This window comes from Phaenicophaeus curvirostris, chromosome 14, assembly GCF_032191515.1.
Source record: "Phaenicophaeus curvirostris isolate KB17595 chromosome 14, BPBGC_Pcur_1.0, whole genome shotgun sequence".
NCBI lineage: Eukaryota > Metazoa > Chordata > Aves > Cuculiformes > Cuculidae > Phaenicophaeus > Phaenicophaeus curvirostris.
Window position 1 is genome coordinate 20,792,501 of NC_091405.1, and position 26,095 is coordinate 20,818,595.

General features: G+C 43.5%; 1 protein-coding gene across 3 annotated transcripts in view; it reads right to left on the minus strand.

Moving 5' to 3' along the window:
* The window catches only part of ZNF536 (zinc finger protein 536), a 273,010-nt gene that overhangs the window by 168,533 nt on the left and 78,382 nt on the right, over positions 1-26,095 (minus strand). For all 3 annotated transcript variants that reach the window (XM_069868170.1, XM_069868169.1, XM_069868172.1), the window contains one exon: positions 1,488-3,659. In XM_069868170.1, the coding sequence (XP_069724271.1) occupies positions 1,488-3,657 (2,170 nt within the window). In that variant the 5' untranslated portion in view covers positions 3,658-3,659. The remainder of the gene's footprint in view (positions 1-1,487; positions 3,660-26,095) is intronic.

The following is a 26,095-nucleotide window of genomic DNA, read 5'->3' on the forward strand; positions in this document are numbered from 1 at the left end:
CCCAAGAACTATATACAGTACGAAATTAGCTCTCGCCTGCTCCCCTTGTTTCTACACAGAGTTTTCTAACGTGCCTCACCAGTAATAAATCGTCAATGAGGCTGTGACTCGGAGAGCAGACAGTGCGTTTCATGGGTATTTAAACAACAGCATTAACTACTATAGGAATCTGTGGAATGCGGAGTGCAGATTTATGCGTCTTAACAATTTCTTTACTGGTTTGTAATAAGCCAGCAAACTAACACTTTATTTTTATATTAATTTGGCCTCAGAAGTCGAGAATACTGGAGCATGACAAGAACAACAAAAATAAACTGGCATGTACTTAATAACTGTAACAGCGAATTGCCTCCAATACTAAAATATTCATCAAAACTGAGGAGGGGGGAACCTAAAAAGAATTACCCTCCCCAGCCTGCTCCCAGCTCTTTAACAGTGGGCAATGTAATGCCTTAAGGTGCCTCAAACTGTCTTTCATTTTCTAGACTTAATGGCTGATTGCAGAAATCAATGTTGCCATTAGTAACAGAGTATTTGTTATGGCATGATTTCCTCTGTTGTTAGGCTTGCAGAATGATTACAGTATTAGTGAGGTGCTTTCTTTATAAAGGGCTGAAGATATAACTTTCAATTTACTATCCATTAGTAAGTGATTTTGGAAATATAGATGAGGCCAGAAATCTTACCTGTTATTACTTGGAGATTTTATTTCGGTAGTCATAGGCTTGTAACTTTAAAAATCGTACCAGGAAGCTCAATATTTTATAGATACCTCCAATGAAACATTATCTGCATGGTTATTTTATACACAGCAAGTTAACATGACATGCAATGCAATTAAAATGTTTCAGTCCAATTTCTGTGTTTCTTGTACTTTCAAATAGATGTGGATTAAGCAGAAGGTTTCATACGTGTTAAAATGTGCACATAAATTAAAAGATTGTCAAAGAGTTAGTAATTTGTAGTTTGGAATCTCTTTTTAATCAGTCCTGTGGCCAAGTACAACTCTCAGCTCAGTAACTGTTAAGGTTGTGGCAATAAGGGCAATCAGCCAGGTTGGCCAACGTGCTCTTTATGAGGCATCCTTCCTCACCCTTTTGCATGGAGGACATGGAAGGATCTCAAGGAACACACCATGAATAGAAGAGGAGGGGAAAAAAAGCCTTCCAAAAGCTGTAAGGAGAGGCCCCAGAGGTGACACCACCCCTGGTGACTGAACAGCCCCTGCGTGCTGCTGCTGGTGGGGTGGCAGCGCGACAGCGTAAGGGCTGGGAAACCTGCCCTTGGCAGGGAGAAAAGGGTGAGCCGAGAATTAACCTCGAAGGCACTGCAGGAACCCAAACACAGATGTTCTGGCATGTAACACCACGTCCCTGTGGACCGCTAGGAAACGACCGAACAAGAGAATGCATAAACTACTTTGCTGCTGCGATCTCAAATAGAGCTACGAAGCTTTTGGTGCTGAGAGGGAAGAAGAAGTTTCATACCTGAAGAGGAGGGTGAGGAAGGATGCGGGCTGTCCTCCTGGGCGCTCCCCGTCTGCGAGAGACCCCCACCTGCTCCGCTTTCTTCAGTGACGTTTGAGGACCCTGGTGTTGTCGACCTGCTGACAGACTGAGACTCTTGATCACTTCCAGACCCACGTCGCTCATCAAGACTACCTTGAATTATGTCATCATCTCCTTTCCTGTCCCTTTTGTGGACCCTGGAGTGAACGACCACTTGGTGATATGTTCTAAAAACCCTTCCGCAGTCCGGGCACTCAGTTGGCTTTTCTTTTACGTTTCCATGACTTTGTAAGTTGTAATCGAGTCCCTGGTTCATACCATGTGACAAAAAATCTCTACTGCCTTCTAAAGGGTCTAGTTTGTTTGGCAAGTCTCTCTGATTGCCCATTTTAGTGCTGTGAACCAAATCAGCAGGCATTTTCTGCTTAGAGCCATCTGCTCCTACTAACACATACTCCCGCTTCTCCTTATCAAACATAACTCCAGCATTTGCCAAAGTGTCTTCGTGGCTGCGCTGTATCTGCTGCTCTTTAGACAAAAAGCCATGTTCCATGGCCATTCCCCTCGCCATAAGCTGCCAGGCCTGATAGCTGTTTACCGGATCCATCTCTGCTGCTTTGGCGGCAGCTTGTAACCTTTCTATGCAGCTGGATTTCAGAGGAGGCACCAGATTGAGACAGCCCAACAAAGAATGCTTATCCCCTTCAGCAATACCGTGGCCAATGCCAGAAATAGGCGAAAGGAGCTTCCCCAAGACTTCTTTCTCTTTCATGGGCATGTCACCTTTGTTGTAGATTTGATTTTGTTCACTTAAACTCGCTTTATCAGGAGGAAGAAACCCGCTCTGCAAACACGACAGGTATCTTGAATATAAGTTTGCATGAGCTTCCTGGGACATGCTGCTGATGGAGACAGGTACTTCAGGATCATTAGGGGACTTGTTCTTCACGGATAACTTATTCAGGTGAACTTTCATGTGATTTTTAAGAAACCAAGGCTCTTTGAATCGCCTCCCGCAGATCTGACAGCAGTGTTCAAAGGAGTCCTTGTGCTTTCTCATGTGGCCTTTGAGGAACCAGGCTTGGCTAAACACTTGGCCACACACCTCACAACGGAACTCATTGGTGGATTGCTCACCATTCCCGTTGGAGCCCTGGCCCTGTGCCGACTCCGCCGTTATGTGAGCCTTCTCCACGTGGCTGATCAGCTCCTCCTCCTGCGAGGCGGCAAAGTCACACAGGGTGCACTTGTAAGGCTTGTGCAGGATCCTTATGTGCCTGTCAAGCTCTTCTCGCTTCTTAAACTTGCCTTTGCAAAACGTGCATCTGAACCCAGCCGTCTGGGCAACAACTTCTTCCTGGACGCTGACTGGCTTTGGAGAGGGAACGGGATTTGAAATATCCGGAGTGCTGTGATTAGCCGGCACAGACAAGTTACAGTTTGCGAGAGGCATCGGCTGGGCGTGCGGCTGTGCTTTCACGTCAGGTCGTGGCTGCAGCAGGCTGCTCTTCATCTGTTTGTCCCGAAGAATCGCTCTCTCCTCCAGCTCATGCAAAAGTCTGTTTTCTTCCCGAACTCTTCCACGACCTTTGCCAAGGTTTCCAAGCTTATGGGTTCGCAGGTGTATCTTCAGGTTGCCTTTCTGAGCCGCTCTGTGGTCACAGTACGGACACTTAAATGGTTTCTCTCCGGTATGAGTTCGCATGTGTAGCGACAGGATGCTGTTAAATCGAAAGCGCTTCCCACAGAGGGGACACGGGTACTTTCTGTTTTTCCTGGCATCATCCTCTATATCGCTCATCTGAGACATGATCCCTAGGTTTTGTCCGTTTAAGAACTGCTGCAGATCCACGCGCCCATTCAAACTGGTGTCAACCTCCCTGTTGAGCTGGTTTGCCAGTAGCGCCATCTGACTGCTGATGGGCTGGTTTGCCATGGACATGTGGCTTTTGTCTTCCAGCGGTGCCGACACCTTCTCCTCTGGATTCTGCCTGTTCTGGAGCTCTGGGAAGGCATGGCTGAGCTGGGAAGTGATCTGGTGCAGCTTCTGGCTCATTGAATACTGCCCATTGAGTATGGTGCTGTTGAGATGGGCGTCAGCTTCTGGCACAGCTGAAGAAACACCAAGGCACAAACTAGCTTCCTCCATCTCTGAAAATCAGAAGATATTTTAGATTCAGACTGTGAAGGAGTTACAAGCATTGAATCACCGACGTACAATTTGCATTTTAAGTTTTACCTACTCATAATAATGCAAAGGAATTAGTGTAAAAACAATAAAAAGTGTATTAAATGCCAACTGTGCTGCACAATTTTGATCATACACACACTTTCATCATTCTGCATGTTTACCAATAACCATTAATTACTATCTTAAAATATGCTACAATTTCAAAATCTAATTATTAGGGAAGGGGCAGAGGTTTTTACCACCTTCCTTGTGAAATTGCACCTGTTTACACGACTAAATCCATAGAAAAAAAGTGATGCATCTCTCTCATTTCTATTAGGAAAGCCAGCAAAAAAACAAAAACAAAAATAGAAACCATTTGTAACTTTCGGTTCCATTAACCATATTCAATATATTACCCATACTACAATGAGAAAGATAGTTTTATGATTTGACAAAAAAACGATGGTATGATATTTACTGGTACACAATAAAACAAGATAATGTTTTGGGAAAAAATAACGTAAAGGACAAGCCTTAGAACAATAAAAGGGATTTTGCTTTAGTCAACAAAAAGTGCAGTAATATCTCATTAAGCTGATTAGTATGCTGCTTAGAAACAGTACTAGGTGCTGTAACACATGATTATAATCATAAAAATCCTTCAGTGTTTGCAAGTAAGCATTAACGAGGTATATTAAATTTTAAGGAGACTGCGACTAGCAGCTTTGTAAACCTCTGAGATTAAGATTTAACCCTTCTGTTACAAAACATTGTTATTTTGTCAGTTTGAAACCGAGCCCATCAAAAGGCACATAAATTATCTTCTCCCAAGTCTTTTGATTCATCACTGAGAACCTTCAGATTTCAGTTCTTAGCAGAATTTGCCAGATTACAGAAGGGATATCTCTGTCCTTCGATGGGCAAGACACGTGATTGAAGGCACTTTGATTTGTTCTAAAGAGCTCTCGTATGGAACTAGATAAAACCAATTAAAATCTGGGGAAGGTGTTGTGGAAAGCTTCAACAAGTTTAAGAATTCTAATAACTTTTCTAATACTCAGTAATGACTACAAATTGCACCCACACTCTGTATGCTGCAGGAAATTAGAATTCAGAGCTGTTGGTTAAACACAAGTGCTCCTTTCTGGTCTGCATAATTGTCCACAATAATCTTCTATCCCTGCCACTTCTCTACTCCATACAGAAATAATGTATCTATAAAACTCCGCTTAAAATATAAAGTTTTACATTAATAACTCTCAAACAGTATGATGCTATAAGGTTATATTAGAATGTAATTAAGATCTGTGTGGTTCAGTGGAGTGATCTGACACTTTATTCACAAGTAAAATTAATGCATTCTATAAGTTATTGAATAATTAATTCAGTCAACTTTCTGTTTGGCATCAGCCAAAAGCATTTATTCACCATCTTCTACAAAGACTGTGTGCACGCTCCAGGTGGACATTGCTCTTTATGTCACTTCAGAAGGGCCACTTGCTAAACCATTTGAGGCCCAAACCCAGCACATTTAAAATGCATGTAACTGTCCTCATGGGAGTCATCCAGGAGACTTCAAAGGGTGACTCCTGAAAGCAAAGTTCCACACGTGCTTAAGTATTCACAGGATCAGGGCTGGGAAAAAAAGCTTGGGTGGTCTCCAAATGGAGACCGATTTGCTCCTCGACAGGATGATTGAGATTGTGATACAATGCAGATCTTGTAAGAAATGAATGGGAAAGTTGATATTCTTGAGTATTAAAGCCCAACAGGAGCCACAAAGTTCTGCTCAGATGTAAAGCAGGTCTTTTTCAGAGTTTATCAGCACTGACATTCACCTTTCATGTTGGGGACTCACTAATTACATGCTCTCAATATCATCATTTATTAAAATATTAATGAGATAAGGTATATAAAAGGAGGAAGCCTATACCTAGAAGCTACAGGAACGCTCTCCAGTTTAGCTTGCAGTGCCCCATATCCAAAGGCCATGGAGCATCGCCAAGCCAGGCGCTCACCGAAGGCCACGTAGGAAACAAAATGCTCAGTTTCCATGCAAGTTTTCTGTGCGGACCACAGATATTCAAAATGGGGGGATATACAAACGCTTTTTACTTTTAAACACTTCGAAAGTTTGCTTAGCTTGTGAAACAACCCAAATTTCACATTCAGAACAATCCGAGAGCTGCAGGCCTTAGACCTGCACTGCCTAACACTGACTGAGATCTTGAACACCTGCCTACTACCTTCCCCAGAAATAAGTAATAACAATGATAAAAAACCAAAACAACCCCAAAACCCCAACAAAACACAGAATCCACTTTCTGCCTGGATTTCACGCACCACCAGTATTATTTTTCCTCACCATGTTTAAACAAAGTGCGTTGGCCAACAAGAAGATAAAACCAAGAAACGCTCTGCATGTACAGACACAGAGCATAGAGAGAGGAGGCTTTTGAAAAGCCTTTGTGAATTGTCATTACTCTGTAACAGCCTGAAAAATGCAGCCAGTATTTCATTTCTTCAGTTGACCTCAATGGGAACTGGTGCCTTTACATGCTCGGGAAGGTTGGGGTAGTTAATTTTAGCATTTTATGCTCTATCGAAGTTTGGAAATGCTGACAGATCCCAGTGGAGTTTATTAATTCTGATGTTTAACCTTAAGCATCAGTTCAAACGTATGGTTATTGGGATTGGGGAGGGGAGAGGGAGCTGTGGTTGAGATTTTAAGTTATTCTGTGGCTCTTTATCAAAGATAACTTTAATAAAGTAACAACAGCAGATAGAGTTGGAATATGATAATTTTTCTTTTTTTTTCTTTTTTTTTTGCTATTTCCTGTCTCCCACGAACATGGACAGAACTAATGTAGAATTTAGATAGGAGGAATTGGAAAAAAAAATCAAGAGGAAGACCAAACCCATACTTTTTCATTTTAAACCTAAGAATTCTGGATCAAGCCTGGGGAGCCTGACCCACGCACACTGATCTTTTGGCACTAGAAATTTTATACATTTTTGATGAAATATGCAGAAAGGTGAGCATAGCCTCTGCTTGGTGAGCAATAACCACCTGTAAATCCCACATAGTTCCATCAGCTGCTCAGTTTCTAGTATCCAGCAATCACAATCTCAAGATGCCACAGTTCTTCACTTAAGCTGTATTTCCCCCAACATGCCCCAGCTCCTCGTAGTTCTGTCTCGTGGCTCTGGCTCTGAATTGTCTCTTCTCTTCCTCACTCCTACCTGGTTTCATTGCAGAGTACAATCACGGCTTTCAACATACTAGCATAAGAAATTTCTCCTCCTGCAATTCCCAGTTCACACATTTAGGAACCCAGGGACCCTGCTCCTGTTCAGCTCCAATGTAAACCAGACTCTCAGCGTTCTTCAGCGCACTCATAGCAGCACCTACCAAAATCTCACTTCATATCCACATGCAAGACAGAAATAAAACTCCTCCTCATCCATCATTCCACTATGAATTAGATAACCCAACCTAATTTGCCTAATTTCTCTAAAAAAAATTAGCAATTCCATTCTCTCCCTCTTTATCCATCATCCCTGCCCAGATCAACGACCCGCATGGGTTACACCAGGTGGGGCAGCAGATTTCATTCCACCGTGAGCCCCTCGCTGCAGGGCTTGATGTGCACAGTCCCCACCTTTAACAGGGAACTAGCCTGTGATTTCCACTGGTTTGACAAAAGAAATCTTGTTTGCAACACCTTTCTTCACCGTGTCCTTTCTTGCTCCCCAAGCCAAATCACCGGGTATTCAAAAATAAAATATCCATAAATGTCACTTTGTCAGGGATGCTTTGTGTGAGGGAAAAATTTTAAATATATAATCTATTCCATTATGTCCACAATTCTGATCTTTTTTATAAGGAAAACAGGGAACATTTTGTCGTCACTCGCACTGAGAACAGAAGCACAATGTTCTCTGTCGTTAACAGACACTGACAAAATCGACAGCAAATCAAACCTGAGATTGTTAAGAAAATCATAATATGTTTGTTGAAATTTATATAGTAAATTTTTGACTTTTAAGAGGGATATGGAACAGCTGCGGCAGGTCCAGAGGAACCCACAAAGATGATCTGAGGGCTGGAACACCTCTGCCACGAGGACAGTCGGGGTTGTTCAGCCTGGAGAGAGAAGGCTCCGGGGAGACCTTAGGACAGCTTCCAGTACTGGAAGGGGCTCCTCGAAAGCTGGGAAGCAACTTTTTACAAGGGCTTGGAGTGATGGGACAAGGAGGAATGGCTTTACATTGGAAGGGGGAAGACTTAGATCAGACATCAGGAATAAATGTTTTCCTGTGAGGGTGGGGAGGCCCCAGCTCAGGCTGCCCAGGGGAATCGTGGCTGCCCCATCCCTGGAGGGGTTCAAGGCCAGGTTGGATGGGGCTTGGAGCCCCTGATCCAGTGGGAGGTGTCCCTGCCCATGGCAGGGGTGGAACTGGATGGGCTTTGAGGTCCCTTCCCACCCAAACCATTCTATGAGTCTATGAAATGTTCTGTTAGACGGTGCACCCCACGACACTGCTCAGAGCGCGTTGGTATCGGCGCTGTTGGTGAGCTGCCCTTCCAAACCTGCACGAACCCCTGGCTCTGGCTGTCCCACCCGGGGAGAGCCACCACCCAGCAGGGTCTGCCCCGCAGCAGGGAGCACCCAGCACCCCAGGCAGCCTCTGACTGCGTTGGGTGTGTGCTCCTGTGCCCCGGAGGAGAGGGCTCAGCTTATGGAATTCACAGCTGGATCCCTGTATTACAGAAACACTCCCTCATCTCCCAGATGAAGGTGCAGCGAGATGTTCCGGTCCCTTTGATGGCACTAATAGTTATTCTGATTTCACTCACATTTGTGCCCTCCAGACTATTTCCTGTGATATCAATAACGAAAGTTCTGACTTTAGCCATTGCAATTGAACACACGGATTTTATTTAACTATGTGAAATGGATTACTGGAATTTAAAACCAATTATGACACCAGAAATGCCTGTCATCACAACTACATTAATGTAATGTGAGAAGCCAGCCTTCTTTTTGCTGGAAACAGAGAGAAAAAAAAGACGGCAAATAAAATGCAGAAGTTTTGTTATAAATCCACGCGTGTACAACCCACGTAAACACACACGGACACACACACCTGCGCACACACAAGTGGTGTCTTTGCAAGCAGATGGAACAAATTCAGCTCTGTTTACACCTGCGGGTTCCTCCAGGACACACACCAAAGCATTGCCCTGTTCCTTGCCACAGAGAGAACAGTCATTCTAAAACCACTGTTGTGCCGTTATTATAGCTCAGATTAGGTTAGTTAAAAGATTTACAGTTCAGTAAGCAAAGTAATGCTTTACAAGCTCACGTGTTCCAACGACAAGCTCGCTCTGGCCCTGATTCTCTGTGCAGTCACAGTTACACACGCCGTTACTTCTGCTTCCAGAATACAGACCTCACATTTATCTTTCCAGCTAAAAAAATTCACCTCAATCTACACTATCCTGAGGTCCATTGACAAATTCTAAGCACCCTGATACAGACTCCTTCAGGCCTTGGCAATTCCTGAACAGGTATCGCTGAGGACTTCAGAATATACGTGAAATTTTTATTAAATATTATTCCTATTGTTGTAGTTGGAACAGTTGAACTAAGGCTGTTACAAGCATAATACTCTCCTGTTAAGAAATACAGAACACCAGACTACTGAACCCTTTCAGGGTCATTAAACAGCTGTAAACATTATTACAAAAATAAACCAGAGATTTCATGCTTACATTTTAGCCCAGAGCTTGGTGTGCTGAGCAAGTACATTTTTTTCATCTCTTACAATCAACGCTGGTGACATTTGGGCATCCAAACAAATTACATCACAAATATTACTGAGGTGGGGAGGATACCGAGCGGTTTATTTGCCAGACGATTAATATATAGAGTGGGGCAGGACAGACAACCTCGTCGTCTTTGACTGATTTGGATGCAACACTAAGAGACAAAGACATAAATAGTTAAATTTTAACAAAAACATGTGTGTGCAGAAGGAGAGGGGTGAGATCAGCTGTCTTTAATGCCACCGGGACAGCATTATCCAATCTGATAAAATGAAATAAACATTAGTTCAGATTCTATTCTCATTTCACTTCTATAAAACAGAGTAACTACATTGAGTTCACTGGTGTTTTCCTTTTTTTTTGCCGGTGCTGGTTAAGTAGGTGTCCTGCCCCTTTGGGGACAATATAATTATATTAGGGAAATATATGGTTTCTGGAGCGTAACAGAATGTCTTTAAAACAAAAAAAAAGTTGGCCTACAGGTAGTGTGTGCTACATATTTGTTTTTATTTAAATATTACTAAGGTCAACTTGGAAATTTGTTATTACTATTAGTCATTTTCCCACATTTAAGCTTTGTGGTCCCTGCAAAGCATACACAGCTCCCAGGAACGAAGAGCTGCACAAAGCACCACTGGAACGCAGCAGGTACAAAGCTGTGGGTGATGCTGTGCTGCCCAGCTCCCGCAGCCTCAACAGGGCACCCATCCCAGCACCCAGCCTAGGGGTGGAATTGTTGGAGTTTCCCATGAGCACCCATCCCACAGCTGGAACCTCCCGCAAGTACCCATCCCAGCACCCAGTGTGGGGTTGGGACCTTCTATAAGCACCCACCCCAGCGCCCATCCCAGGGCTGGAGCCTCCCGTGAGCACCCATCCCAGCACCCAGCCGCCGCCAGACCACGCAGCGGGAGCAGGGAAGGCATCTGACCAAACTATAGCTCCTTTGTAGGGCTGATATTTAAACAAGCTGCTTATTGATTCCCAAACAAAGTACTCCTTTAGCAACAACAGAGCCGACTCATTCCAGCACAGTTTTTATGTCTTAAAGAAGGGTTAGCAGAGGGATTTTGAAGTTTCAAAAGTCATTAGCAGACAGAAACTGCCTTGCTGAGGCTGCACCGCTCTGGCCCAAGACAGCCGCTTTCTCAAATACCTGTTCTAAACTAGTGGTTCTGTTAGACCCGCGGGTCCCTCGGGGCCGCCCCACGCTCTGGGCTGATAGCGGGTCTGCGGGAGATGAGCCCCACGGCGCGTGCCGGGCGGGAGCACCGTGCGGCGCGGGGCTGCGAGCTGCCTGTGATCGCAATCTCAGCAGACGAGCAGAGAGGAGAGGAGAGGTCATTTATAAATCTCACTCTCAGATTAGAACGGAAAGATTAGAAGGATGCAGACAAGCTGTTTGATTTATTGTTACTTTGCATGTGACTCCGCAAAATCTGTTTGCCTTCTTATTTATTCTATTTCTCTTGCATATACTTAAGAAGTCAGATCCAAAGAAGAGAAAGGTAAATAATTGGTACTGAAAGTTCAGCAGATTAAAAACAAAACCCTGCTTTTTTCCCAGGCACTGGTTGGAATGCGATCATTATTTTTTCACTATAAGCATTGATTCTCTTTCTATTTTTTTTCCAGAGTTCTGATGACAAAAGTAAAGATAAGAATGACACCAAAATTCAAATGGGAGCCCGATTTGTGGAATGCTTCATTAAACTAAAGCTTCTGCTACTTTAGAAACACTATTTTTAAAAGTAAATTTGTTATTTTCATGTAATTTGCAATGTATACGACTGATTAAAGTCTCTCCAATTTGATCAATCCCCTGTAGTTCCTATCTGATCGCTCACTTTAATTAATCTCACTGCCATCCACATCAGATGGAAGAAACCTTAAAATTAAGCTCTTAACGATCAACTTCAATATCACGCAGTACAAATAAAATAATAAAGATGCCCAGAAGACTTTGCAAAGCATATTTATGAGTTCATTCTTTGTCATTTTTATAGCACAAAATGGGCTCTGACTCTTCCGTTCTCACCTGAGGACACTGCACCCCACTGGAGTCTGTAATAATCTAACTCAGAATATTAAACTATACCTAATGCTGACCCTGTTCCTCTCGCGTTCCTCACACAGGCGAGGACCAAAGAAAAGACGGCGCGTTTCAGCTGGGCGAGGACATGCGGATCAGGTCCTCTGTAGCGAGTACCAAGAGATCAAGCAAGAAGAGTTAAGACTGCAGAACTCAAATAACAATTTGAAACTATTTAAATCCAAACCTGTAATGCTGGGCTGATGGTTTTATTTTCATTTCACAAAGGCTTAGACTTAGATTTTTGTGCATGGCTAAATATAATGTCAGATGCACAAATGTCCCAAAGATCAAAGTATGATGGATTGCAAAATATTCATATGCGATAGCCCAGCGAGATTTTGTTCACAAGGGCACCTGTCAGAAGCCTAAGCCTGGGTACAAATCATCAAATAAGGATGTAAAATCATTACTAAAATCCAGGCATGCAATCAGATCGTCAGTCGTCTGAAGCTGCTGGACCGGAGCCAGCGCAGTGGCTCAACAGACTAACGCTTTGGTCTTTGCAGGTCCTCAGGGCCCTCGCTCCGCTCCTCCTGCTACTGGTCAGGTCAGCTGTCTGTACCCAGCGCTGACTTTCCTGGCGCTTAATGCTAGGAGTAGAGGAAAAAAACCCGCGTCCATAAGTTCCCTTTGACCCGAGCCACAGAAACATCTGCTGGTTGAGTCACGAACTGCTTGTTGGCCAAGTTTAACAGTAACCGATCCTGTTGCGGATCAGCTCTCTCAGCAGTAGGTGTCACTGCAATAAATAGATGGATTTCAAGGGACAAAGGCACACATTCCCAATGAAAATGCATAAACAGAACCTCTCTGAATAAAGAGAGCTCCAAAGAGAAGGCTGTGGTTCAACCAGACATTTCATTTAGCTCATGCAAAACGCTGGAAATCTGGTTTGGGGAGAAATGAAATTGCACAACTGGGATTGCCAACCAGGACAACAAAGGAATTCTGTCCTTTAGTCCTATGTCACAGAGAGCCTATGATTCACAGTAATCACCTCCTTGCAATCCCAGGCCTACCTGGTAAAGACTGCTACAGTTAAACCTTTTTAAAAAAGGCCCTCTAACAAATTAAGTAATTTTCTCTAGTGGAACAAAGACCCAGTTATATGGAAAGGCATCGCTTGCTCAACTGGAGTTTCAAGACTTAAAAGACCACAAAGTTAGCCTATTTTTTGTCAAATTACGAAGTCCATACCCAACCCCAACTGCACACGGAACAATGGAAAACAGAATATTTAAAAGAGCTTTAGGGAGGGAAAAGAAGTTTTGAGTATAGATTTAATTAATAGAGTGCATATTTTGAAAAAGCAAGAACCAATTTATATCTGAAACAGAAATATGTAGTACGCCAGATAATATCCCAGAGATGTCAGCCAAGTCTGCACCATATTTGGTTTCATTATCACAAAATGGTTTGTAGGATAATTAAGGATGCTCTAAATTGCATATTATTGAGTTAGAGGGTAGGCAAAACAATGCATCACCAGCCATACAGGCTACCTGTGATGACATCAACACAGAACCTACGTGCCTAAGCAGATGTTTAAATGTTGGTCAAAAGGAAGAAGGGAAATCAATATCTCAAACCTTGCACAACCTGTTGGACGTGAACGAGAGCCTGTGGAACAGAATACACTTTCCGAGCACATCTGCAATACAACTGCATTTAGTTTACTTCTAATGACCTTGAACTGGGAACAAAGGAGAGGAGAGCATGGAGATAATGAAAAGGTAAATTACTCCATTCTCTGATGTCAGTAAATTTAAGAGACAACAACACTAAGAAGTCCTCGCACACATGGAAGGCACAAAAGGCCACCCTCGGAATCTGGGAAGAGTTAAGTTTCTCCTTTGCCCCCACACGCTGCCCAAGTGCCCCCAGCAGTAATTCCCACCCGGTATCCTAGAAGGCTCCGCAGCACCGAGGGCCATCAAAGCATTCTGTAACCACGAGAGGGAGGGGAAAAAGACACACTGCGACTCTCCTCGCTGGGCACAGAAATAGCCAACTTCTTAACATAACACAAATGCAAACCCTTAGAACCTCTGAAGTGCCGTGCCCAGTTCCAGGGCACCCAAACAGCTTCCAAGGCCGCAAAGGGACTGAATTTTTCAGAATTTCGGCACTGCAGAAAGACCTATCCCTAACTGACCACTGCCACATCTCATTTAGGAAAGAGCTCACCGTGTATCTTGACTCAAATAGATGGTTCATCCCCTGAAAAGAATCGAGGGATGGAATCCAGAACTCAACTCCTGTGGCTCAGTCCAGAATGCCAGATCATTTTCTTTTATCAGACATAATTGACTGCTGAAAAGACCGGGGTTTTTAACTCATGACAGACCTGTCAGCATAAAACTTTTCAGTTAAAATATTACGGAGAGATATTTTGGTTTTTAATAACTAAGATTCTTGGCTGTTAATCCTTTCTAACTCCAATTTCTGTCTTCTCTCCTTTCTTCCCTCAACACAACTGATTTATTTTTCCTCTCCCTGTAACATGTGAACTTGGTGTCTAGAAGAAGATACGTAATTTAGAGGGTCATAGTGATTCTTAGGTACAAGTGGCTTCAACGAGTTATTTTTAATACTGATTTCCAGGAAAAGGATAATGTTGAGAAAGCCTCAGTGTCAGTGGAATTAGACAGAGTAAAAGACGCAGATGAAAGCGGCAGGGATGCCAGGAAGGAGGCGGATGCAAAAAAACAGAGCAAACATTGCTCAGAATGTTCCTTGTTTCTGCTGTCTCCAAAAAAGCAGAAACAGCAAACTCCTTGCAGAACTAGGTGGAAAAATATAGATGAGGAAACACAACACGAACTTAGCTAAGGGCAGAAAAAATATACTTAATTATCACTCAAGAAAAATGAAACACCAAAACCCACAAATCTCCTTTATCCTTTGGCGTTCTGGTTCGTGCACTCTTTCACTGATGTGATGCATTACTGCTGTTGTCATTTAGCTTTATTAATTGATCACTGCCGTGAACACAAGAGTGGAGCCCGTAACTCTAGAAGCCACCTCGTGCCTCCTACGCACGATAAGTGGTTCAGACTCAGAAAGGTGTGGTTAGCAGTCACTGTGCACAGCTCAGACACGCACAGCTTCAGTTTGCCACAGCTATAATCATCCCTACCCCAAGGCCAGAAAATAGTCAGAAAGCATGCTCCTCTTCAGATTGTCATATCAGAGAAACAAAAACTGCATCTGCCTGCAGTACTGCTAATCACACGGCTCCTTCAGATGCCTCCTGTAGCAGGAAGAGCACCCCAAACAGGAATGTCCATACTAAAAGTAACCAACTTAGGCGTATTTCCCTGTATTTCCCCAGCTGCTTTTGAAATTACCTCTACCTGTCGGAGTGAGATCATTCTGCCTCCCAGTAACCTTCTCCTCTGAATAATGGTGCAAACCAGCTGAAGCAGTGCAATTATGGCAAAGAAACAATGACGATGCCACAGGAGCAACCACAAAGAAGCATCACCCCTCCGCAGTGCTCCTGAACACAGCGAGGTGCAACCCAGGACGTGCACAGAGATCTCCTCCCGTCATCGAGCTGCAAGATCAAGTACAGGAAAGGGAACGGCTACGCAGAGCAGATGCAAGCCCTGATTACAGTGAAACAGTGTGTATGCTCCAACACAACGACAGCGTGACCTTTGAGGGCCCAAGCTGAGCACTGGCCGCTGCCGGGGCACCCCTCTTTTATCTGGGCACAATGGCTTTGATCATCAATAAAAAGGGCACTGGAAACTTGGCAGACGCGTAGCAGATAGATGAATACAGGGCAGGAGGAATGCTATAAAAATACAAGAACATATTTCAAAGCTATCTGCAGGATAAAAATCCTTTAAATAATTTTGATGTTAATTGCAACATTCTGGGCCCCCAGCCGAACAGACAGTGCTCCGTGGCTGACAGGTGAGCAGCAAGGGAGCTGACAAAGAATGTCTGATAAATGCAATCACGGGATGACAGAGCCTGGCAAGTTCAATTAGGGTTGCAAAGCTAGTTCGGAGGTGGACCCTGCTACCTGTAACCCATCCCTAACAGCCAGCCCGGGCTACGCTCCTGCGAGGGACCAACAGCATCCCTGGAGGCTTCAGTCCCAGGGCAGGCAGAGAGCAGGTATCAGAAGGACTGAGGACTAACAGGGAGCATTTCACTGCAAGAGAACAACAGGCAGATAAACATAACGTAATGCTCAGTTGAACTATTTCAAGTCTTTTGAACAGCCTGTGCAAGTGAGCAGCTCATGTTCACTTTCTCCAGCTCTTCACTCACAGTTAATGTATATTGCTGCAAACTGGTGTGAATCTGGGTAGTTTTAGTGAAATACAAAGCCAGGCAAGTGCAGGGGGATGACTCGGTGGTTCGGTTTAAAGAACCTGGCCCCGGGGGGCAGTGAGTGGCTCCCACCACTTGCAATGGGCACCCAAGTGCTCCCCATCTCATGGGACTGAACACCAAGAGCCCCAGGGCTGAGAGCACTCAGGATTCCCCACACAAAACCCCATGCAGAAACTCATTCTTCTGTTGTTTGGATTTCCAGCACCTTGCACCTACACTTACAGAGGTTGTTATATTTGTATTTCTAATTAAAAGGTTTTTCATCTCCTTCACTTTCTACTTGTGAACAGATGAGCTATTCTTCTGTGATGTGAGAAGGCAAGGAGGGGATGCACACAGCAAACTGTGCCTTCTCATACTTCAGTACAAAACTGTCTAAGAACTTAAGTCATGTTTAATCAAAGTATCAGGCTTCCTTGTAGCTTCCTTTCCTTTTCTTTTTTAAAGTCACAAAAAAAAGCAGCCCTTTCTCAGTTTTTGGTTGTTGACTTTTATTTTCCGAGTGACTTTTCTCTACAAAAGAAATAAAACCCACTATATTTCTAAAGGACTTCTTTGTTCCCTTTCTGGATTTTCCAAAAATATTGTAAAATGACAATGGTACAAAAATTATACTGTAAAAAATGTAAGTACTGGGAATGAGCAGAGTTATTCATTTATATCCCAAGCTTATGAAATGGGCGTATCATGTGTCCTTTACCCAACAGCAGCCTCTTTTAGCTTCAATCACAAGAGCTAACAATATGTTATTGATATGATTTCAGGAAGCTGTCAGCAGGCAGCTTAACTTTCGGCTCCTCAGCTACGGGAGCGTATGCACAAAACGTACCTGTACCCCTCCCGCAGGGAGGCTGGCAGCAGCGCGCACATTCCTGTCAGCTGTCACGGCAGAATAAAGAGAAATGTAAACAGGTCTTCCTCACTAAATACAGCCTCAGACTCCTTACAGAGCGCAAACCTGCTACTGGTTTCACTGGGAGTTTTAACGGGCATCAGAGCACTGCGGTGCAGGTGACAGCTCCTACACGGAGCCGGCGCAGGGAGCGGCTGGGTGGGTGACCAAGGGCGCTGCTGTGGGCGCTCAGCCCCCTGCCCCATTCCATCTCCTCCCCAGCATCACGGTCTCCCCCCACAGAGAGCCCTCACGCCACTGCCAAGGACTTCCAGGCTTCCACCTACGCCCTCCAACCATCTTCAACACAAAACCCACCAGAGGGTACCGAACAGGGAGGCTGATGGGGCCACCACCTGCCAAGAACCAGTGAGGGTTCAGCACCCCGAGCCAGGCGCCCGGAGCAGCAGGAGCTGCATCCCTACCAGCCAGGGTGGAAATCGGGGCTCCTGATACCACTGCACATCTGGCCCCTTGTGCTCACTGAGGAGAACAGGGGCAAGCGAAGCAGGGGAGAGACGAGGCCCTTCTGTAAAGATACAGAAGTTCACTTCCAACCACTTGCACTTGAATGCAAATTAAAGTTACATGTTAACAGGTTCAGCATTTGCAAGAATCACATGATCTTCAAGGTCCCTTCCAACCCAAACCACTCTATGATTCTTTGTGCTCTATTATATTTTCAAGAGCTGAAGAACAGTTACCAATGTCAGAAGCCAGAGGAGGTAGGCTAGGAGTGCTCCAGGAAACCACCAGTGTGAAAACTAGTTTCCACATTGGTTTAGAAGCCTTCACAATAAAGGACTCTGCTGTACTATGTGATGCTGGTCATTTTTGTTGTCTGATGAAGAGAACTAACAGGCTGCTGCAGGAGTTAGCACAGCTTCGGTGTTTTTTTCCCTCCAAATGATCAGAGAAAGCATCGTACTTTAAGGATGTGCTCTTAAAAAGGGTAAAACAAAATATCCTTCTAGCTATTCTAAGCCTGCCATATAAGTATTATGCTGTTACAGATTTCAAAAGGTTAGCTTCAATGAACCTGACATCAGTATAACCCAAAATAACCCATTCAAGAGAAAAGTAAGAAATAATTGCTGTTTTCTCTTTTTTTCCCCTCCGCTATATTGCTATAATGATTTTGCATAACAGATTGAACAAAGTGCTGTTGTGACAGGTGGTAGAATTCAGCTAGTAAGCACAGAGACAGGGTTCAATTTAGTTTGTGAATCCTTTAATTGTTGTGCAGCTAATTAAAGAAGGTTCTTTACACTCGCAAGTGTTTACCGTTGCTAGTATGCATACATGAAAAATTAAATTGTGCCTTCAAGGGCTGAGAACTATAGAAAAATCATAGCTGATTCTGCAACATGCTTACCAGCTCAAAATAGCTGCTTTTCACAATTGGAATTTGTAAAACTTTTTGCTAAGCAAATATAGAGCTAATTAGAAGTGTTCGTTGGACCAATTAACATTTAAATAAATAAGCCATATTGCACATTTCACAGTCTTTATTTAATGATGCTTCTTAACTCTTTGGAAAGATTCCTTTAAGTACAAATAAGTTGTCATAAAAATGAAAGACAAAAATAACACCATAACAGTATATTCTGTGCTTTTTTCTTTTTGCCTTGAAGTCTTTTCTCAAACTCTGTACCTGTTACCAGGGAAGGGGGGGGACACACAAATCTGGTTCCTTCTTTCATCTTGTCAAGTTACCTTTCCACCCTTTTGAATGCAAACAGAAAGACACATTTGATTACTATTTAAAGTGTTACGATAGATCTGTTTTGGGTTGATCCATGAAACAGATTCTGTTTTAGAAAAAAATCTTGCTTTTATCTCAGAAAATGGCCATTCCAGCCCCAAAGCAGGGTGTTCTCAGAAGGGACTGCTCCTAGAGTAACAACAGCAGCAGTCTGAAAGTTGCACTGACAACATAGTGAAAGAAAAAAAAAAACTGGTTTACACGTCTGCTGTTAGCATTCCCCTACCAAATCCATGCTGCTGTCACACCTAACCCCAGGGCTGCAATTGCCTGTCTCTTCAGGGTCAAGTGATATCTTGCTTTCGAAACAACTGTCTTTTAATTCAACGGTCCCCCTTCAATCAATAAGACCCTTCAGTCTGTGTTAAACATACATCTTTCCTCCCTCTTTCAACCTCCAAACCTCTCCCTAGCACAAAGGTTACACTAAAATCAGGGGGAAGGCTTCTTGCTACTCTTTTCCAAGACGCATTACACCACCTTGTAATCAAACTAGGGAAGGACTCATTGTTGACCTTGGCTTTCAGCACAGAAAACCAAATTAACAAGGACCAATTAACATTTCAATAAATAAGGAAGATTAACAAAGAATACACTGCATACCAAGAGGGTAAAATAAACTAAAGGCAAGAGTATGGGATCTCCCTTAACCAGCAGTGAAACGCTGTGCGAAGGGTGGGAGTGAAGTGGTGGGCTCCGCTCTGCCCCTTCCACGCGAGGCCATCGGTGTTTGCGATTGCCGATGTCTCACTGCCGCACACAGAGAAGGACGTGGCTTTAAGCTCACGGCAGAGAAGCAGCAGGCCAAGACTAAAACATTCTGCATGGACTGGACTGTCAGTGCATGAGACTTCTCATTAAAGTTTTAGTGGGAAAAGTGTGTCTGAGTTGGGATTTTGTAGATCTAGTAAATTGAGGTTCAAGTCAAAGAGGAAAAAATGGTGGTTAAAGAACATCCAACACAAAGAACATCCAATAGCCCAAAAAGAAGGTGTGCAGGAAGCCCCTGGAGACTGAGAAGTTAGTGTTTCATAATGGCAATTCCTTTACATTCAACCTGGAACCTCCAACCTGAAACTCTGTGCTAACCAGGTAGTTGCTCTGACTATCAAAGCTACTGGTATGAAGTTCTCCAAAGTTTCATGGTTCAGAGAAACCACGTCTCTACACAACTTCCATTTCATTTGCTTCTTTGACTTCTTTTTTTTTGGGGGGGGGAGACACAAAGGTACCTGGAAGCTGTAACTTGGAGGGACTCCCCATGCCATATGATGCTATTCCAAGTGGGATGAAGGCAAGGATTCAACTTTTCATCTTCCCTGCCTCTTACTCTTCCCTCAGGTGGACCTCCAAAGAGGACTTTCAGCTGGCAAAGTTTCTCCGCCATGCTTGAATATCATTTCCCAACAGAATAATTAACTCCCCCACTTACTAATTACCCACAAAGCCCGTCTTTTAAAAGGAAACTCCTCCTGCACAAAGGTTGTGAATAATTCTCAGAAGGTTACAACATGATCTATCATTTTAAGTATTTGGCTCTGGAGTACGGGTTCAGGCCTCTAACTGACAGCCACCTTTATGAATAGTTAAGAGTTCACAGAGATGATTATCATGTACTATTTAAATATGTATAAAGGACAAAGATAATAACAATACTTTGCACTTTAATAGAAGCTTCTGTCTGAAAATCTCAAAGGAGAGCCAAAGTCTTCACGAATGCGCACTCACAGCTCCTCTGACCTGCACAGTTGGTCACTGCTATTATTCTCGGGAATCTGGTAAGCTGTTATTGTTAGATTTCTCAAAAATGATAACGTCTGGCGTAATTTATAGAGCAACAGAAGCCCAAAGTGAATCACCCCTGTAGGAATGTTGACCGGTGCCTTGTGCCGAGGCAGAAAGCAGCGTGGGATGCTGCTGCTGCAGCTCCGTGACCCGTTCTCCTGGCCAAGGAAGAGAATCCTCCTCATTCCCAGGCTGAGACATGACTGACTGATCAGCACACAGTCCCGCTGGGAGAAAAGCATCTCCATCTGCCGGGCAGGAACCAGCCTTTCTGTATCCCCAAAAATTATTTTAGATACCTTTTTCCCCACAGTAATAAAACAACAAAAAGAAACAAAAGTAGACTTGAGAGCCGTACTTTCTTGTACGAAGGGTATCTTTTCTGCACTCTAAGAACTACAGGAGTTTTGTATTAAAAGAAAAAGAAAGAAAAAAGGGAAGTTTTAAGTCTTCTAATTCTAAACACCCTACTATGATGAAGTTAAACTCTCCTGTCTTCTGATCAAGAGGCTGGAAGAAAGAGACTCTCTCTACTACCCTATAAAACATATAATTTAGCCAGCTAATGATTCGATCATGGTCAATTGTATCTTTCGCAGAAAATACGAACAGAGCCAATAAATTCAAACAGAAACGCAAAAAACAGAGACCCCAAACACCAGCAGCAATTCATTGTAACCGTGAAGTTTGAAATGCTGCTGAGAAGTTGGTTGGGTTTGAGAAGTGGACCTGGACAACTTGAATTTATGCAAATGGCATTTACAGCAGTGAAACTAAAGGTCCTCCTGTCCTTAAGGCCATCTCTAGAGAAGGGTCAACTGATGAATAATTCTGCCAGTGCTGTAGCAAAACGTGTTTTACTTCCAACATCACTAATATGTTTTCTTTATTACACAATTTTGTCTCTTAAACAAGTAAATTTCCTAACCAAGAATAAGAAAAATGCAAAGACAAAATCCTGCATGTCCTGAAGTGCACAGGTTTTCACGTTTCCTTTTACAACATCAATTGTGCTCCAGCATCCTCAAAACTTCTCATGAGGTCAGAGCGCACAGGTGGCTGTCAGATTTCTTGCAAAACTTCTAATAAATGTAACAGGTACAAAGTTTTTGAGATTATTTTAATGTGATTGTTTCCAGAAACCTGAACTAACTGGGAATGAGCTGGTATCATGGAATTATCAGGAAATACCCCCGAACGGACAACTTCTCCTGACGCAAAATGCAGCGATGCAGAGAATCAGACCAGCTTTGTGCACTGTATTCCCTGCTGCTTTCATCTCTAAAAGCAGCTGATCGTGATTTCCCCACCAGCACTGCACTCAGCCTCAACTTTTTTTTTCCCTTTTAATTTTAACTCAATTCTTTAAATCAGAATAACGAAGTTACCGCACTGCCAGTAGCACAACAGAGCTCTGATCTCCTCCGAGGTCCCACAGCCAACAACAAACAGGGAGAGAGGGAATCCCCTCAGCTCAGAGCCATCTGAAGTCAGGTTAAATTCAGCACAACATTCACAGACAGAGAAGAGCAGAAAATTGGTTGACAACAACTTATCACAGAGTAACGTGTTAGCACAAGTTAAGTGATTCACAGTCATTTTTAGCATGCGTGCTCCTGGCAAACGCGACGTAAACTGCACAGCTTTCAGTGAAAGACGTTATTTCACTGGTTTCATTAGAGCTAAACCAACACACTGCTGCTCGCGTGCTGCGAGGCAGGAGCTACTGCAGTGACAGGTACAGCAGCTGACAACGGTCATCAGGGTGTGGGAGCAGGATTCATTGATGGGTTCTGTCAGCTTTTGCCAGCTCAGATATTTCAAACTGCAATTTTTTTGCCAGATTTTCATTAAATGGAGCTCCACACTCCTTTGGGGCACCCAAGGGGCTCTTTCTAAGGCCAAGAGGTAACCATTCATTTGGAAGACTTTCTACACACAAAGGGAGATAGTTTAGTAATGATTTACAATGAAAAAGTTTAGGAATAATCAAGTGGAATGAACACTATGGCCACACTAATATTGCTCCTGGATCCTCACTGGTTACTCACTGACTTCCACTCTGCAGCTTTGCATGAAATTTATTAATTTGCCTAAACTTAGGCATGGGCTGAAATACCTTCCTCAACTGAGACTGCTAAACATCAACACTGCTTGCAAGAGAAATCATACACCAGAAATGTTTTGGGTTGTTTTTTCTATCATATATATTGTCTCTATAAGGCAGAGCATCAATGGCCACTGGATTGTTACAAAACATTAACTGCAATAAGTTTCACCAGCTAAAGAGGGAATCAAAGTGACTTCTCTATCAGGACACAGAGAAGTTTGTTCATCTCACACAGATGCAGTCACTCTGCAGGTACTGAATAAGGGATGAGGAAAACACAAGGAAACACTGCCAGCACTGGCTGGAGACATTTCTTTGCTAGACCACAACATGGTTGGGGCCACAAGATGAGCTGCACTTTCTTGTTTTATTCTAGGACAGGTTCTCTCGCACCATCTGCAGCCATTCCAGCATCCCATCTACCTAAATTAGAAGCCCATCTTCAAAGAGAATGAAATCTTCACAAGATCCTTGTGCCTTTCAGACAGTACCCCCTTATCTTGTGCAGAAAAGTGTCCTATAATCCAAACCATGCTAAGTGTTTCACCAAAGGGCAGCTGGCATTTCTGCTGCTTCACCATGAGCACTCATTTCAAAATCATATTTTACAGGAATCAAGACTAAATTGTTACTTACAAGGTTCATTTTGTAAAGACATTAATTAATGGACTGCACACGGAAGCGAGGTGGGGAATATTGTGCATTATTCTGTTGGCAAGTACATAATTTTAGTAATTAAAGTTGACATCATATTTTTGAAACGCATTAAGCAACAGACGACGTACACTCTGCCCAACAACCCTTGTTTTGGGGGGTGGCTTATGGAGAGGGAGTCTAACACTGCAGCAGGGCCCTCCCCTGCCCTGCAAGGTCCTGGTCTGGCTTGGCAAGAGGTGCAATTCAGGCACAGTTCTGGACTTGAAGATGTTTTTGAAAATCTACCACTCTCACAGACTGCCAGAACTGTGGAGATACAAGCTCCATAACATTTTTTTGCAAACCATTCCTTTAAGAACTCCCATTAATAGAGTCATTTCCTTCCTTACAGGTTTCAGGTAGCAAAGCAACTCATGGTAAGCTTTTGCTTTGACCCCTGTGTTCAGACTGTCTCCAGTCCTCTCTCTTCCTCCTTCCTTCTCATACCAAACAGCTGTTCCCTCCTGGTTCCCAAATAAAGCACATCCCCCTTTCCACAAGAAACAGAAGGTACGAAAGAAGGAGGAGGCACTTATCTATCTCAGTGACACAAGCCCTTGAATGTTTCTTCCCCCTCAGCCTGGCCAGCAAGAGCCAAGAGGCTCAGAAATACCAGTTATGCCTTTGAAAAAGAAATCCTGAGCATCTCTCTCATTCTCCACAAGACAGTGTCCGAGCACCTGAAGTCTAAGGTTCAACATGCGTAGGAAGTTATCCCCCTTCTTGACTCAAAGCTATGGCACTTTTTTAGCTGTTTATTGACCTGTTTATTATTATCTGGTTATTGAGTTGTTTTCCATGAACCCGTCTAATCCCTTTCTGAGTTTGCTGATGCTGTCTGCCTCTACAAATTCCCTTGGCAGCAAGTTCCAAGAGTTCACTGCTCACTGAGTACAGAATTTTTTCTTGTATCTGCTTTAAACTGTTCTCATGCTACTTCCTGCAGGTGTTCGAGTTATGCTTTTGTGGGGTTTGGTGAAAAAAAAGGAGGTAAGGGTTGTGGAAATTATTTTGATGGAATTTTGTTTCTGCAACCCTCCAGTTTATCCCAGTGAACTGTCCCCAAAAAGCTGCAATGCAACTTGGAATGTCAGATGCCAACGTGATAGCACGAGGTATGATGAGCACCCTTGTTACTGTAGATTTGCCTACACAGTCTCCCGTATTTTATAATCTAGCCCTTGGCGACGGCAAGACAATCCACTTTGCAGCGTCAAAGATCTCTTCCATAAGCTGTCAATCAACCCCTCTACACAGTCCTCCTGTACAAAACCATTTGAGGATTGATAGTTTTGTCTCAGCTGAAAAGGAGCATCCATCACGACCAATGCTCATTCAGGTACAGAAAAAAACCACATATTCCTACCATTTTGACTAAGAAGGAGAGCAAAATGTCAGAATGATGACCTCACAACAGTTCTTTTCAGAAATATCCACCCAATTTTGGGGCTGAAGTCTGCATAGACCTTCCACCCAAAGCCAGTTTAACTGAGAGCCCAAGGAAAATACTTCCCCATCTCTCTGGGGCTGTTGTTCCAAGCTGCATCCAGATGATTTTCTCTAACCTCACCCTCCAAAACCAGAACCACAATAAAAAATAGACATTCTCTTAACTTAGCTTAAAAAAACCCCATTCTCCCGACCATGGCTGAAGCCAAATGGCCCTTCAGGCTACTACGGAAGAATCAATTACATTAGCTGTAAGCCTAAGAGAGTCCTGGGGACAATCAGTCAGAGCCATAATAGCTGTGAGGGAATTGTTAAGCAAATTGAGGGATTCTTTAGGTAATTGGGATTGGACAACCAGGTCATACTTAATTTGAAGCATCCATTCCATACAAGTGTTTCAGAGGTACAGTAGGAACTACAGACAGAAAAGTCCAATTGTGCTGCTGCTAACCCGGTGCTTTTAAAGGGACCCCTTCCCCCAGACCTCGGGCAGGATGTTTTAGAGAACTGTGCTTACTTTCAGCAGAGAAGAATTCAAGCAGCTGCTGCAGGCTAAGCTCAGGGGGGTTGAGTGCCAAGGCTCCGCAGCCTTCTGGGAGAATCTGTAGTGCTTATGCACTGCTGGGGCCAGGGACACGAAATGCTCAGGGTTTCCTACTGAAAACCAAGAAGGAGAAAAATGGACAATTCATGGCTTTCTTTAAGAAAGGAAAAGGTAGACCATGCATTTAGCATGCATAAACACATGCTTAACTACAAATTCTGGTCTTCCAAAGAAACTCTGCGAAAATTCACCACCTCTGCTTCAGGCTCTGCAATGAGATTTTGGAGGAGCAAACCCTATAGGAGAGAAAACCAGTGGTTCTGAGAGGTCGCTTCGAGGGGGCTGTGCAGGGATCTCAGATCAGATTGGATATTTCCCCCCCAGTCACACAGGAAACACTTCCAAAAGCAAAAAGCTCTCCATTTCCTTTGTTCACTGAAACAACGGTCAGAAAAATGAAGTATGCCCAAAGTTCATCTTTGTGTCCAGTTTTCTTTTGGAGAAACCTGTTGCGAGCAGCTCCTGCTAGCATTTTCTGGCTTCTCCAGAGAGAAGTGAGCCATCTGGGTTGATACAACAGGGACTGCAGTCCCAAGAGAAAATAATTCTTCGTTGGACTGCCATAAAGCTTCACAAGGTAGACAACATTAGCCAGCAAACATGGCCCTAAGAGTGCCAACACCAAAGCTGACAAATCCATCCTCTTGTCTCCCTTTCCCCAGATTCTCTTCTGGAACTAATTTGAGGGAAAAAAAACCATAATTCTGGGTCTTCTGGCAAAGAGAACCTAAAATAATTGCCCAGAATGGAAGATTCTGCTAGTGCCACATTTCTTTGGCAAGGCAAAAGAAAAACTGGGAAGAGAGGGATAAAGAACAGAACCTGGATGACT